Source organism: Rhipicephalus microplus, chromosome 6 (genome assembly GCF_043290135.1).
Source record: "Rhipicephalus microplus isolate Deutch F79 chromosome 6, USDA_Rmic, whole genome shotgun sequence".
NCBI lineage: Eukaryota > Metazoa > Arthropoda > Arachnida > Ixodida > Ixodidae > Rhipicephalus > Rhipicephalus microplus.
In genome coordinates this window covers 186,463,052-186,479,082 of record NC_134705.1, presented here as the reverse complement: position 1 = coordinate 186,479,082, position 16,031 = coordinate 186,463,052, and the positions used below count along the sequence as shown (strand labels likewise).

General features: G+C 48.5%; 1 protein-coding gene across 5 annotated transcripts in view; it reads right to left on the bottom strand.

The window, feature by feature from the left end:
• LOC119167007 (poly [ADP-ribose] polymerase tankyrase) overlaps window positions 1-16,031 on the bottom strand; it is a 100,785-nt gene that overhangs the window by 44,153 nt on the left and 40,601 nt on the right. For 3 of the 5 annotated variants that reach the window (XM_075867243.1, XM_075867245.1, XM_075867244.1), the window contains exons 22-31: window positions 14,824-15,063; window positions 14,619-14,693; window positions 14,465-14,518; window positions 12,021-12,140; window positions 11,765-11,911; window positions 10,694-11,089; window positions 10,157-10,233; window positions 5,742-5,863; window positions 4,971-5,193; window positions 4,661-4,820 (exon numbers count right to left, since the gene is read on the bottom strand). In XM_075867243.1, the coding sequence (XP_075723358.1) occupies window positions 4,661-4,820; window positions 4,971-5,193; window positions 5,742-5,863; window positions 10,157-10,233; window positions 10,694-11,089; window positions 11,765-11,911; window positions 12,021-12,140; window positions 14,465-14,518; window positions 14,619-14,693; window positions 14,824-15,063 (1,614 nt within the window). Of the gene's footprint in view, window positions 1-4,660; window positions 4,821-4,970; window positions 5,194-5,741; window positions 5,864-10,156; window positions 10,234-10,693; window positions 11,090-11,764; window positions 11,912-12,020; window positions 12,141-14,464; window positions 14,522-14,618; window positions 14,694-14,823; window positions 15,064-16,031 lie in introns of all 5 variants that reach the window. The other 2 variants (XM_037418413.2, XM_037418414.2) reach the window with 2 other exon arrangements.

Sequence of the window (16,031 nt, the reverse complement as noted above, 5' to 3'; positions counted from 1 at the left end):
CGTCACAGCTGTCATGGGCCGTCGACGGCGCCGAAATGCTCGAGCACGCGCACACAGTGGCAGGCGGATGGCCCAACTGCGCATCCGTTGGGGCACGCACGGTGTGCTCCACCCGCGGTGAGCCAGGCGTGCGGCCCTCGGGACCCCCTGACATCGCCACAGCATCACGCACGTCCAGCCGTGCATGCCCAGGGGCCCGAACCCCCGCAGGACACATCGAGGATGATGTCAGTAGGCGCCGGCAGTCCACGAGGCCCTGAGCAGCAGGCACCGGTGTGCAGGGGGAACTGATGGCGTGGAGTGTCACAATGGGCTCTGGGTCCACAATGCGAGTGGTGCCGTGGGCCTCCACAGGCGCCGGGACAGGCGGGGAGTCTGCAGGAAGGTCAGCTGGCCCAGCCGAGGTTGTCATGGAGTCTGGTGGGGCCACGAGGTCACGTGCCGTCGCTTTCGTGGAAAACGTGCAGGTGGCAGGTACGTGTGATGAAGCTCCGCACGGGGGCTCTGAGGGAATGTACCTCTCGGAGGGAAGGTCAGTCGCAGTGGGGGAGTCTTCTACCTCGCGGTCGTGATCAGGTGCAGGAGTGGATGTTTCTGCGACCGGATCAGGTGTAGAAGTAGTCGAAGCCGGGGTACCGAGGTAGCGGTCAATGGAGGGCTGCGGACCGGTTCGTACCTTGCTCTGCGACGCCGGGAAAACCTGCCTGGAGCGGAAAAACGGAAGCGGACGGTATGTGTTGCCGCTGCGGGCGAGCACCGCAGTGCAGAGGGCATCGTAAGGCTGCGGGCTGGTGCTTGAAGTGGCAGCGAGATGGCGCAACTCTACCGGAAGGGCGTCGAGAAGAATGGCGTGCATCAGCAGCTGGTCCGTGATGCCATTCACCGCAAGAACGGCATCGAGCTGCATAAACCATACCTTGGGGTAGGTCTATTGGAACGGCGGCACTGGCGGGCAGAGTTGCGGGAACAAGCAGCGGGCCGTTCGGCGAAGGGCGTGTTCTCCGGGTCACCAATGTAGCGGCGAGAGAAGAGAGACGTGAGAGGGCGTCGAAGGCGGCCGACGGGGCCGTGCTGATCTCGCCACTTTATTGCACGCCTAAAGCGGAGCCGCGGTGGCTGTCCACGTCCGACGCGCCAGGTGCGTGAGCTCGTTCTAATCCTCGCGCAGCTCGAGCTAGCACCAGCTGTGCGAGAGGCGCGGCGATCAAGAAATGATGGCACTACAAGATGCTCTTCCTCCTGGCACTGAACGTTGTTGGTGTGCTTCTTCGACAAAACGTGGAAAATACAGCGTGGAAAATACAGCAGAATCCGACGCTAGCGCCACCACGCCTGCCTTGCGCCTCATAGCTCACAGAGCAACAGCGCTGCATTCACATACTCGGAGAAGTACTAGCACGCTCGCTTGCTTTTGCGACGGCTCCGCTTGGTCGACTAGGCACATTCGAGCTCTTCAACGATAGCGATGACAATCAGCACTCCACGCGTGTGCATTCGTGCTAGGTTACCAAACTAGAGCCCGCTTTGAGACAAACACGCGGGCACTTCCGGGAGATTTGCATCTCCGTCGTACAATCGCACAAAGCAATTGAAATTCGGGAGTCTCCCGGGCAAATCGGGAGACCTGGCAGGTATGCACATCATATGAACTTCTAAACCTACCAAAACATTAGATATAAGACCCCATAGAATATCACTGTTGCCGTGTGGTCTGTGCACTACAATAAACAGTTTGTCACGCCTAAAATTTTGTCATCATCATCTCCTTCAGCCTCTTCTATGATCACAGCAGGACGAGGGCCTCCCTCAATGATCCCCAGTTAACCCTGCCAGCTTAAGGGGGGAGGTGGCTTTGAAAAAAAACTTTTTTATTTGTTGACCTACAGCAATGAAATTTGGCATGCAAACTCATAAGTGTCTAGAATAGGGAAATATTCAGTTTCATCATGATAGCTTCAGTAGTTCTCAAGTTACATAATGCTACACGATCCAATTACATGGTCTGCTCGTGGAAAGCCTAGCGCTGCAACAAAACATGCCAGGAAGATGCGAATGATGTTGATCTTTACTCAAAAGAAAGCTACAGGGTATGACACTCTCGGAATTTTTTAATAAGTTCTCGTTTTTTTTTAGAGATCATCATGGCTGCCGACACACATTGTCAGAAACAATGGCACGGACAAATCATCGTCTAGAAAAATAACAGGGCCACAAAACAGAAATTGAAGATTGCTGTACCCACAAGCAGTGTTCAGGGATTCAGGGGAAAAAAACAGAATCAAAATCGGTCCAGTCATTCTCGTGCTACTCTTTCCACGAGCAATGCACAATGTCCAAAACACACTTGTGAGAAAAAGCCTGTCGAAGTTTTCGACAGGCTTTTTTTCAATGAACTTTTTTGTTTCTCGTTGGATATTGATGAAAATTGGCACAGACACTAAGAATAACCTCACAGTGCTTTCATAAAAATTTTGAAGCGATACCACAAATACTTTACGAGAAACAAATTATTTCTTCACTGAACCATGTGGAGGGGCTGAGCATAATGTCAAAAAAAAAAAAAAAACAGTATTGAGAAAGCTGCGTTTAAAGTTTCAACTTTTCTTTACGTCTCTAAGACACCTAAAAATTGTGATCTCAGGTTTGTCTTGTGATATTTGACTTCTTTTCATGATTTACTCCTTTTCATGAGTTACAAAGAACAAGTATGAATTTCAAACCAAGTTCTTTGTATGAAGGAGTGGTGTGATAAGTATGACAGAAAAGATTGTAATTGAATAAAACCATATACTGAAATTATTAAACATACTTTTTTGTGCTGAAGTTGTAATTAGCGTAATTAAGTACTTGATTACAAATATTCACTGAACTTTTTTTTATTTGGAGAGAAGTTTATTGCATCAGAAAAATGGATCACACCATGACGGCCTATGCCTTCTTTCCAAATAACAAAGTTGTGGGCAGAAGACTGGTGGCACGGGAATTTCTAGCAGTATAATTAATGACACGAAACGGGCATATAAAAATTCGTGCCCCTGATTCACACATGCTCTTTCGCCGCTCTAGCCGTGAAACGCATCATCATGCAGCCGGTCGCGGAAATTCTAATCTACAGCAATTCATTAACCTCGGAACATTCATAGACGTTCGTGGAGATATCAAGCACGGCTCCAAGCACGTCTGAATCGCATCACAAAAGCTTACTGACGGCACTCCATATGACCGTGGGGTGCGCGGCCGTGTGGACAGTGCAGCCGGCGCGTAATGCACTTGCCGGCGGCGTTCGATGACGATCCGCGAAATGTGTAACTACGAAGACAAAAAATCGGCACGCACTGCACTTGGCATCGCATTTTCGAATGACGACGCGCGAAACTGCTAGCCGCTGTTCCGAGCGATCCTTGGCAGTGAAGGGGGGGGGGGGGGGTGACGAGCTTGACTGTGTTGTCCGCTGCCGATGCGTAAAATGCCCGTACAATATTCGGAGGAGCTAGCGAGTGATGTGGTACATTCCTTGCGAAGAAGCACGTCACCAAAAGTGCGCTTGCGCGTCGTTCCTGCCCGCAGTCTCGCTGTCGGCGGTGTTAGGCCTAAAGCCGACTCCGATGACGCGCCGCACTCGTAGACCGCCGCGCGCCCGCTCGTAGTAATCTGATCGTGCATCCGGTGCGGCCACTCGTAGTAATCAGATCGTGCCGCCGCTTACAGCTTCGTTGCTTGCGAAGAAACACGTCGCCACGAATGCGCTAGCGGGTCGTTCCTGCCCGCAGTCGGCGGAGTTAGGGCTAAAGACGACTTCAATGACGCGCGGCGCTCGTAGACCGCGCTGACGCTCGTAATAACCTGATCGCGCATCCGCTTACTGCTCGTAACTAAAGCGTAGTTATATCTTAAGTGATTATCAAGCCGTGAACACGTCACGAAGTGGCGATTTTCGAGAGCCATGTCCTCGCGACGCAGCAGACGACGATCTCCCGGAGCGAGCATCGAGCCAATGGCGAGGCGAGCTGAGGCAACATGGCGGCCACGGCCAATCAAGGGCCTCAAAACGACCTTCAAACATTTGCTTTTTGCTCGCTTGTTGTTAAAGGGAGGAGCCAGCTGAGGCGGGAAAGTTAAACACGGAAAAATGCTCTTTCCGAAGAGCCCAAGAAGCCGGCTCCCGGCCCAAGCATAGCGAAGCTATTATTTTTTGAAAATCGCCGTTTTCTCGCCATTTCCAGAAATATTTTTGCTACCTAGGTGGGTGAAACGAATTTTCCGAAGCACTTCTGCGCGGTTTTCAGTGTAGATATTTTGGAACCAGATAGAAAAAGGGTTCCAGAAACTGAAAACTTGAGTTTCAAAAAATCGATTTTTTTGCCATTTTTCGCGATCCCAAAGCCGCGTCCCCCCTTAAGCTAATTTCATTTTATGTCTCATAATTTCTTAATTTTATCGACCCACCTACAAACACTTCACAGTCCTTCGCTGCATTTTGCGTTTCTAAGTGACCACTGGCTGTCCGTATCGCTCAAACTTACCATTGCCTATCTTTAGAATTACATGACCAATCCAAGTTACTATAAGAAGATGTGCATGGCCAATAGTATATTTTAATGTCCCCTTTACAAACCAGGATCTGCCAGGGCAATAAAAAACTCGGGAGATCCCAACTTACGTTAATGAAAGAATTCATGCACATGGATGATCCTCTGATGGTGGCGCAGTGCAATGGAGTCATGCCAAACTCGTCCTGAAGTTCTAGCAAAGGAGCCTGCGTATTTGTCTGCAGCAAGGTAGCCAGCTCCAAGGGATCACAGGGCGTGTTGTCCCAATGTCTGCAAGCAAGTCGGGGAACAGTGGAAAATGAAAATAAACACTACTCGAAAGGTTGCAAGAGTAAAGTGGTGAAGCTTGTTAAACTGTGCGACATACGAACAAGAGCGAGAAAGAACGGCTATGCTACTAGAAAAATCGAAAAAACCCACCTGTGGATTTTGACGAAAGCGTAGTGCAGTGGGATTCGCCCTCGGACGTCCCTGGCCTCCACCCGAGCCCCTTTCTGCAGTAGCAACTCCTCGAGGGCCGTCGAGCACTCAGCCACACCGGTGTGCGCGTTGGCCGCCAGGTGCAGCGGCGAGCGACCGCGGGCGTTCACAGAGTTGACGTCGATACCGGCGTCCAGGAGTGCACGCACAGTGTCCAGTAGCTCTGTTTCACACACACACACAAGCAAAACAATGCCTGCTGTAGGTTACAGTTGCGAACTGAGCTAACGACAACTGCCACACTGACTAGTTTCATAGGAGCTATCGGCATTGGTTGAGGAATACAAAAGTGTATGAACCTCGTGTGAACAAACTGCTGGCCTCGTGGATTGAATCGAAAAGATGGGAAACGCCAGGACAAAGTAACGCACTTGGTCTTGGTACTTTCAGTTAGTTTGGCGAATCGTGACCGCCTCGTCGACTCGCATGATGCAGTAATGGGTCCATAAAAGAAAGGAAGCCAACTTCACAGAAAATATTTGTCTCGTTTGGTCAACATGCCAAAACTCCACAGCTGCAGTTAGCAAGCACGCCAGCTCAAATTTCGACAAGACGAAGGAGGTGGCGGCCAGGCACAGCCTGATCGCCATTTCTCTGAGATTTTTTTTTTTTTTTTCACTTAAAGTTGTTTCTCTTTCTCTCGACAAGACGAGCCTTCAAAGTTTGTCCGACATGCACCACAAATACGATGAATCACTGTGCGATGCTCACCAGGGTTGCTTCGGTGCGACACCAAATAATGGAGGGCGTTGTTGCCAGTGGCATGGTTGACAGCCTTTGGGTTGGCCTTGTGCTTCAGGAGAAGCTGGATGAGCTCACCAGGGAGATTGTGCCTGCCGAGGCAGAAATGCGTTGGTTAGCCCTGTGAGGCCCGGTGATGCCAACATGAATGATAAGTTTTTATGCCAGAGGGCAACCTCAAGAAAAAAAAAAGAAAAGGTTGTTTTTTCACTACAAATCGTATTGAACATCTGCTAGCAAGCTGACAGACAAAAAGCGGCAGGCTAGCGCAATTCTGCACAACGGATGCCCACCGCATAAAACCACGGTTATGCGAAGAACAGAGGCAAACTTTGAAAAAACAGCCTATATACAGTAAAACCTTGTCAATTCGAAGTCACTGGGGCCGCAAGAAAGCTTCGAATTAAGTGGGTTTTCGAATTAACAGAACATACAAGAAGTGGGATGCAAGGAACTTAGAACTATGCAAAGTAATCAGTGCTCGTCATTTGCTGTGCCGGCAAGCTTGCAACTCTGAAAGGTGATGCTTTCCAGCAATACCTGGTCTTTATTTTGCCGCGAGCATGGAGGAATGGTGGGTTTCAATCCTGCCACAAAAAAAAAAAGAAAGAAAGAAAAAAACGCAGTCGTGATAGACTGAAATATGCGCCTCCAGAAAACAAGACATCTTAACTGCAATACAGTAATGACATGCGGGCAGCATATCGCCTGCTCCTAGCTTCGTCAGCACGTCATGATGCGACCATTCGCACATTCTTTCTATTATAATTATGAATTTCATAATGGCCAGTATGACGAAGCTCACGATGTGTTTTGGCTGGAAAAAATGATCTGTTCGAACTTTGTTTTCGAAGTAGCTGAAAACGGGACAGTTTTTTTTCTATTTAGCGCTGGGAAGTAGCGAGGCTGGGGTGCTTCAGCTGCCACTCATTAGTATCGGTACATTACATTGCCTAGTAGCAATTAATGGCCGTCGTTTCTGCGAATTCGCGGAGAAATCGGGATCCGGAACTGGTACATTGCACCCAAAGTTTTCATTCAAATTAACCGGACTGGTGCTGGCCGCCGCTTCAAATTATTCACTCAAACTTGCATTGCAAAATATGAGACCGCGGAAATCCTTCGCATTAAGCAGGATTTCGAAATAACTGAGTTCAAATTAGCAAGGTTTTACTCTACAAGAACTCCTAGAATCGTAGAAGACGTGTTGCTTATAAACGTACCGTACTAGTAATCAGCCAAGCCATTTTGAAAATACGTCTTTATTGCTCAACTCAAGGCTCTGGCTTACTAATGTTTGAAGTTTGAAATAACAGTGCGTAGATGTAAAACTTGCCCTATTTTAATAAAAAGAAGCATAATTCCACTGACACTCTATTCCATGCAAAATGTGCTCAATTCCATTTCCATGAAGCCGTTGTCCCCATTTCATTACTATTCCATTCCAGCGTTGTGGAAATGTGAAATGATTCTGGTGTCATACGAATTCCGGAGTGGCAACTCGGCAACACTCATGCATGTTTTCGTGTTGTGATGGCATTCTCTGTAGTCTACTGCCTGCTATGGCACGACAGTGGCAGTGTCATGAGCCTACAGAATGCTCAAACACATTAGAATATTACTGTGTTTGTCTTATGAGACACTGTATTTTTCTGATGAGTAGGTTTGCGCAAACAGTGAATTTTAGGTTCGAAGCAAATAGCGATTTTGGTCCAATAATTTCGAATCAAATTCGAATAGTATATATGACATATAAAGAAAAATGGGCATACTTATCATGACCTAACTAACCTGCACAATATTGTTTTTTAATTGAAATAGGGCCTCTATGCAAACGCCTTTTTTTTTTTGTTCAAAGAAAGTCAAAACAACTTTAAGTAGTAGCATATATTTACTCTCAGCAGGATGCGAGTCATAACCCTTTAAATCCGTTGACATTTAAAATTTATTACACTTCAGCAAGCAAGCCGTCATAACAAGCTTTTAAGCTTAATAAAATGAATTTATTTGAGGGTATTATTTTCATTTGAAGGGGCCATCCGACTTTCAAGTAGCCGTAGAATGAATACACTAAAGAAGCTTATTGCGTCATGAATTCACCACCGAAAAAATTTTTAGAATCCGTCTAGCTCGCGTGAAGTTGCAAAGATTTCTCACACGCTGCAAGTGCATGTTCTCATCTCATCCCGACGAAAGCTCTGGAAGCTAAGTAGGGAGGGATGGCTTGGGAAAAGAAAATACACCACGCGTTATTTCTGAACTCGTGCAGTTATTTGCCGAGAGAAGAAATTTTCAGCTGATTTTGAGAATTTATCGTGAATCACACGCCGCGTGCTGCGCTGTAATATTTGGCTTGCGTGACCTAAGTAGCCTCGACTACCGATCAACAGCATTTTCTGACAATGCTTGAAAAGTGTTGCAAGGCCCCTTTAAATTTGTAAAGGGGCTTCGCGATGAAGCGGATTTTTTCTAAATAGGTGCTTTCACGGTTCAGCACTCCTACACTGCAGTAAAACTACCTTTACAGGTGGTACATTTGGATTAATATGCATTTATTTGTTCCTTGCAATTACTTCGAAATGTTGAGTAATTTAAATTCGAGGTGAAGCGAACTTGAATACCCTACTATTCGTTCGAATATTCGAAGCTTCAGAATATTCGCACAAGCCTACTGATGAGTCATTTCCGAGACACAGTCTCAGAAACGACTTGGCACGGCCGCGCAGATGTGCAGCGACGTTTTCGGTGACTTGGCTTGGCTCATGTGTCGAGAAACTAACGACGACTGGACAAGCTTTCCCAGACACAGGCACAACAACCTCAGTTGCAGGCGCAAGCAATGCAGTACAAATACAGGAAAGCTGTATAGAGCTACATTGTCTCAATGTAACTAGTTGTAAAGCTCAGAATAAATGTGTTAAGCATAGTTACAGGAACTCCCGCGAAAGCAGACCGACAACATGTACAAGTCGTTAGAAGGCCTACCAGCATTGCTATCAATTCTCAGCGTTACTGGACGTTAAGGGACATCCATGTTCAGAGCCTTTCAGATAGAAAAATACCGCTTATAAAACAACTTCAGTGGAACTTCGATTATACGTCCACTGGCTTCGTGCCGACCTGCATTTTACGACGAATCGGTTTGCTCTCTGCAAAATCCCCATAAAAACAATGTATTAAAAACCTTGGTTATACGACGCAGTTTTACGCTGACTTGCCTCTTACGACGACTTTCAGGTTCTGTCGGAAAGAAAAAAACACTTTCACTCGAATCACATGTCGACCAAATATTCATGAGTGCAAAATGTGAACTCGCGTATCCCAAGGAGGGCTACAGGAAAAGTAGAGTCATCTTTATCGAATGGAAAATTTATTCTCCTGGAAGTTCATGTACGTCTACATATGCCTCAATCGTGTGCATACGTATCCGGGGTTGTTACCTAGTCAAGATTTATCCACACAGAGTAGGTTCAACTGACCAAAAAGCTGATAATTTCACATTTTCGGTCCGTAGAAACATTTCCTGGTCGACATACGGCTGATCTCCTGCCTCTGTCACACTCGCATTCACTGGTTTGCTCACGCATAAGGGCACGATGCAGCCGCTTTCGCCGAGTAAAATTACTTTCACTTGACTTCAACGTTCATAACGGCGGCGGGACACAACTCGTTGCACTTCACAAGGCAACAAATTATAACATGCACAGCTCAGTCGTGCACAAACGCATCGTACATAAACTCGTTCGTCGACGTTATGCAATAGCGATGGCACTGCGTCCGATTCTTCTGATGGGAGGCTCACAGCACCACGGTTTCAGTTTCGTTTTCACGCGCAGGCAATTTTCCGATTCTACTTGTCTGTATAAAGAAGCGCATTGAATTTGATTGTTTTTAAGGCTGAGAATAAAGATTCGCTCGGACCTCCAACTAATTATTCCTGCCGTTAGCTACCACTGGCAACAATAATTTAATCTACCCTTATTGCAGAGGCAGAAGGTTGTGCCGTGGGCTCATTCAGGCAGTCTGCACCCGTTTTTAGAGCAAGGCTGAGTGTCGCGGTCTTATAATCTTAGTTTTTCAATTATACGGCGCCCAGGTTATAGGACGGTTTTGCTTGGTCCCCTAAAAGTATAATCGCGGTCCCACTGTACGTGCTTTTGGGATCAACTACTGCAGCTACAAACACTACGAAGGGTAAGCTTTCTGTCGTGCCGGAGAAATCACGTACAACACATCTCAACGCCGTCGCATGAGTGCAGTCTCACTTTCTGGTAGTGCTTCTGCCCCTTTGCAGTCATTACCCAGTGACAGTACCAAGTCAAAAACAAACAACCGATTACACGGCGAATGCCACTGCAGGCTCCAAACAAGAGGGAGGTACTCACATGGCAGCGTACACTAGGAGGCTCACGGGGAGCCCGCTGTCGTGCAAGTCCACATTGACGCTGGCCCCAGCGGCAACCTGCAATATTTAGTTAGCATTATTCACAACTTCAAGGGAAGACCGCACTCCAGCCCCCAACTTGGCAAATCAGACTGCTGCAGTATTACACAGTTGACATGAAAACCCGTGTATTGTCCGGAGCAGCATATAGAGCGAGCCGTACTTTAGAGAATTCAGGCAAAAAGAGCATTTCTACCTGCAGCGGCCAAACAGTGGTCTCCAAATAAATGAAGCTCGGTTAAAGAAAAAACCAGCATCAACGAAACAATGCAGGCACATTTGGTTGGTCTCCTACAAGTCTGATGATAAAAAGATTCGGGCAGCAATTATAGTTCTCGCCCAATTTCTGCGGAACATACAACGAGGAGTTTTTTCTGCACACAGGACTGACAAACTATGGTTTCGTTCGATTGCACGCAGCTTCACTGTAATGATTTTCAACCAAGAACATGCAGTACGCAAAAACGCACAAACCCACCAAAGAGTGGACTGCAGCGCTGTTCCCGCTGGCCACCGCCCGTGCCAGGGGCGTGAGGCCCTCCTGGTCGGGTGGCTCAAGCAGAGGCTTGTGCTGGAGCAGGAGGTCGACAGCCGCCGCCCCGGAGCATCGGGCCGCCAGGTGAAGTGCCGAGGGGCCGCATCGCACTGACGCAGCCGCATCGGCACCCAGCTCCTCCAGGAGGAAACGCAGGAGCGCGTGCAGTCGGCCACTCTGCTCTTCCGTTGGCTTCCGCAGCTCGCCGAGGATTCGCAGGGCGACGAGCAGTGGGGTGAAGCCCTCGCGGTCGTGCGAGTTGGCCTGCGCGCGGAGGACGTCCCGGAGCGAGCGTGGCTGATCCTCTGGTTTGGCTCCTTCAGGCGGCGGGGGCGGAGGCTGAGCACAAAGAGAGTAGAGAGATAGGGCTAGCTTTTAATTCCAAAACCACACAGTCAATGAACGTTCAAGGTTTATTACCCAAGAATCTCATTTAGTAAACCAACGAAACGTATTAGCTGGCGCATGTTCACGAATGCACTGAGTGGAACTTAACACTAAAAAAACTGGAATAACAGGAACATGGATGCAGATGCATGCAGCATAATCCTTTCGGACTCGCATTCCCTTTCTTTTAACTGTTTGAGTGTAACAGAAGCAAAAACAGTGGTTTGAGAAGTGCTTAGCAGGTGGTGGTGGGACAGTTAGATGCCATTCTTAATAAATGATCGAGTTTGATGCGCTGAAACCACAATAGCATTACAAGGGATGCCATAGCAAAGGGCTCTGGAAATTTGCACCACCAGCTGTTCTCTGATGTGCAGCTGAATCTAAGCACAAGGGCTTCTAGCATTTCGAAATGTGGATGCCGTGACAAGGATCCAATCCCATGACCTTCAGGCCACCAGATGGGCACCATAACCAGTAATCCACCGCGACGAGTAACACGGCATTCCTTTGATTTGACATAATTTGAAAACAAACAGATGACTGACAGGCTTGTGCAAAACGCAGCCCTTGTGCAGAAAAGCCTATCCCCATGTTCTTTGTGCTACCACTTGGTAGCGAACACACCTTGAGGAGAGCATTGAGCAACGGCAGCACATCCCTCTGCCTGGCAAAGAGAGCCACCTGGCGCAGAAAGTCCGGCGAGGCTTCTAGGGCAGCCGGTTCAGGTTGGTTGCCGGCTTCCACCAGCAGCTTTACAACGAGGAGGCTCCCCTACCGCCATGAAAACCAAACAAAAAGGAAATCGCCATTAGTGAAATTGGAGGCGACAAACATTTTGCTTCTTTTTGAGAGAGCGTGAAAGCAAAGCAGCACACCACACCTTGTGAAGGGCGAGGGACAACGGACTGAGCTGTTCCTTGTTGAGAGTTGCCGGACTGCAACCACTGTTGAGAAGCAGCGATGTGGCTTGCTCCAACCAATGGTCGTGCTCCTTACGCACCTGCAGGCAATAAGAGTTTTGAAGTTTTAAAAGTTTTACAACCTTCAATATAAGTATATGCTTCATCATCCTGATCACCATCATCAACCTGACTATGCCCACTGCAGGGAAAAGGCCTCTCCCACTGCAAATATATGCTCAATTCAGCATAATTAGCAAAGGCCTGCTAGCAAGGTTGAGAGCATGGCTTGTTAGTATGGTTCCATATTATTCAAAGTAGCGCGAACTAGAGAACAAGAAGTAAACACGATACTTACTCGCAACTGACAAGTTTATTAGAAGACACATGAAAAGAAAGCATACAAAAAGGTGAACCAGACAAACTGCACAGCCTTCATGCTTTTGGCTAGAGTATCAAAAGGAGGCAATTTAGCAGTTCATCTGGGTCCCCTTTTTGTATGTTTCCTTTTCATATTTCTCATGTTTCTTATAATAAACTTGTGAGTTGCGAGTAGGCAATGTAAGTGTCTACCGTATAATGCGGAATATAGATCGAGGCAGAATATAGGTCGACCCCCTTACCAGCAAAAAACACCCGCTGAATAGTTCACGGATTCAGTCCTCAGAGCTGTCGGAGCTCTCCGACGACGACGACTGCTTATAGCTAGCTGCCTCCCATAGCGTGTCACTCTCGATGGTCGAGAGCGACCATCGAGAGCGTTGCTGATGCAGCACTTCTTACATGCGCACACCACCATCTTTTCACGCAGAGACCTCCATGCCTCGGAGACCCAACCAGAAACTGTCGCGAGAGGTGGCCTGCGCAGCCGGCCTGTCAAAATCCGTGGGTTGTCGCCAGCCATCCATTCGGTGTACAGCGCACGCACATGGTCTTTGAAAGGATTATTAATTGATTTATATGTGGGGTTTAACGTCCCAAAACCACCATATGATTATGAGAGACGCCGTAGTGAAGGGCTCCGGAAATGAAAGGTTTATTAAGGACGACGTCCAGCGACTGGAGTGTTGACGTCATCCCTCCCGGAATGACGACAAGATCCGTCTCTCCAACGCGAAGGCTCTCCTTCACCGATGCGGTCAAGTGCCCGCGAAACGCATCTAACACGAGCATGTTACGGTGTTGCAGGAGCGCTCCGGACCGCCGAATCCACTGTCCGGATCCACTCGCGCATTAGGGCCTCGTCTATATACCCCTTCTCGTTGACGCGGACGACGACATCCCGCGGGAAGGGCTCCTTCGACATCGTCTTCCGCTTCAAGATGATGAAGGGGGGCAACTTTCTGCCGGCGGCCGTGCAGGAAAGCATGACGGTGAAGCGCGAATGCTCGCTTCCGGTCAACAAAAGATTCACCTCTTTTGCCCCGCGTTCGCAAACAGTCGTGGACGACGGCATGTCGAACCACACCGGCGTTTCGTCGGCGTTGCCGATCTGGCCTAGCATGTAGCCATGCTCTCGCCGGAGGCTGTTCACGTAGAGTTGAAACTCTTATCAATTTGTCCTCGTACGTCTCCAGCAGCTTCTGGCATATCGACGTGCGCCGTCGAAGGGCAAATCCCTTGCGTCGCATGAAGCAACGGACCCAATAAATGGATTCCTTGAAGTCTTTCTTAGAAAGACCGGCTTCACGGGCGAGCTCGACGGCTTTTGATCGAATGAGCTCCGCATCCATCGGCAGGGATCTGGCACGGTACTCGCGGACGAAATCCGCCACTTTGTCTTCGAATTCCAGGTGCACAGCTCGGCGACCGCGAAACGACGTCTTCCTCGCGTTACACACCGACAGTTTGGATTTTTTGGTTGCGCCAGTACCTGACGCTTTTCTCAGACACTCCAAACTGCCGCTGTGCCGCCATGTTGTCATTCACCTCCGTGAATTCAATAACTTTTCTTTTAAACGCGGCGGTGAACTGGTGCCACGTCTCCGTATTCAAGGCTAGTCGCAGAGTAACGTCGACACTCGCTAAGAACACTAAATGAACAAGAAAAGAGAAATGGCGTCGGCAGCGTCGGCCCAAAGAGGCGATGTCGATGCTGATGCCCAAAAAGCATGTGACACTTCTTGTTGCCAGGCGATCACTTGGTTTATGCCAAGAGCCAGTATATAGGTCGAGGGGGTGACTTTTCATTGACATCTTTTGAAAAAAAATCTCGACCTATATTCCTCACTATATGGTACTTCTTGTCCTCTAGTTCGCGCTACTTTGAATAATAAGGGCCTACTACATGACCCTCTCTATTGATACACACCGTCAGATCAAGCCATTTTGTGTGCAGCCATGCCAGAACAACGGGGAAAAAAAAATCACTTTCTCAAACAACCCAACAACATGAAAAGATAGAAACATTTCATGAATTACCCACCTTTTCCAACTGAGCCTGCATAGCTTCTATGTGAGCCGCGTCTGATGATGGCTGCTTCTGGAAAAAATATCAACAAACGACAAGATTATGAAGCTTGCTACTCAATGCAGCCAGGGCCATCAAACTTCAAGCAGGATGAGAATTGCATGCTCACGCCGCTCACCAAGTCCAGTTCTTCCAAACTCTGTCGATGCCTGAACTCACTGTCTGCCAGGACAAGGTGGTGCAACTGAACAGGCAAATCGATACAATATAAAGTCAACCTCTAACTCTTATTCAAATGCACTGACACATTCACGGGATTATCATTGTAGAATGCGAAGCGCTGCAACTGCAGTTACAATCCAAATACAACTTACGGCATTGTTGCCCTCCTGGTCAACCTTGTTGGCGTCGGAGCCCTGCCGCTCGAGCAGAAATTGAAGCCGGGCATACACAGAGCCACTAAAGCGCGAACGCAGCACACGCATGGCCAGGGTCCGGCCCGTGGCAGCCGAATCCGCAGGGCTGTCGGCACAGAGCTCTACCCCTGGCTGGTCCAGCAAGTAGTCCACCACGCCCATGTGACCCTTGAGAAAGGCCACCTGCACTGGCGTCACCTGCATGGAAGAATGTGACCATCACAGAACGTTTCGTAACTTGAGAGCTACGAGGGATGTTGTAGCGAGAGCTCCAGATCAAGATAACCTACATTTTTTTACAGATATTTGTATCTAACCAAGCATGCGCTTGTTGTGGACTCTTTACAGTCGCCGACCGATTTTTCGGACCTGGCGGGGACCGAAAAAAAGTACGAAAAATCGAACAGTCCGAAAAATTCGTTTTCGCCAAAAATCTGAAGTTTATTGCATCGGGCAGGTTTAAAAAAGTCCTTGATGCTGCCTTGCCTCAAACTACGCTTGGAGGCAATTTGGTTTGCCCGTATTTGCGCCAAGGTGACATCGTCGCCGTAAACGCTCGACAAAATTGTCACCGCGTTGGCGATCTCCGACGGCTGCGGGCGGTCGTCGTTGTCATCCGACGACAACGACGACCGCCATCCGGCGTCGACCGTCATCCAGCGATATCTAGCTGCGAACGTCACTCTCTATTAGCTTGATTATGGCAGCTTTCTTCTCCATCGTCAGGGTCATCTACTTCCCACGCTTCTTCACACCACCTGGCTCCCGCGATGGCACAGATAGCGGAGCCATGGCACCGAGAACACAAAATTCGATGCCGCAGATAGCCGCTGCGAAGCACACAACGTCTCGACGCTACGCGACACAACACGTGCAGAATGGCTACTGAAAAAAGCTGCAACGACAATAAAAGAATCCTTCTTTCGCCTCCTCCCCGTGCGATGTGATGACGATAGTGCTGACCGAAGACGAAAAAACGGCGTCCATCACCGCGTCTTTTAAAAAGCAAACACGGCCTCCGAAACTTAAAACATGGCGTGCGCATTCCAATCTCGGAGGCAGGAAAGGCATCTGAAGACCAAGTTTAGCCAAGCCGACAGAAAATCCAACATGGCGGCGTTCACAATGGCTTGAAGCGTGGCACAAAACGAGCGATTTAGTCCGAA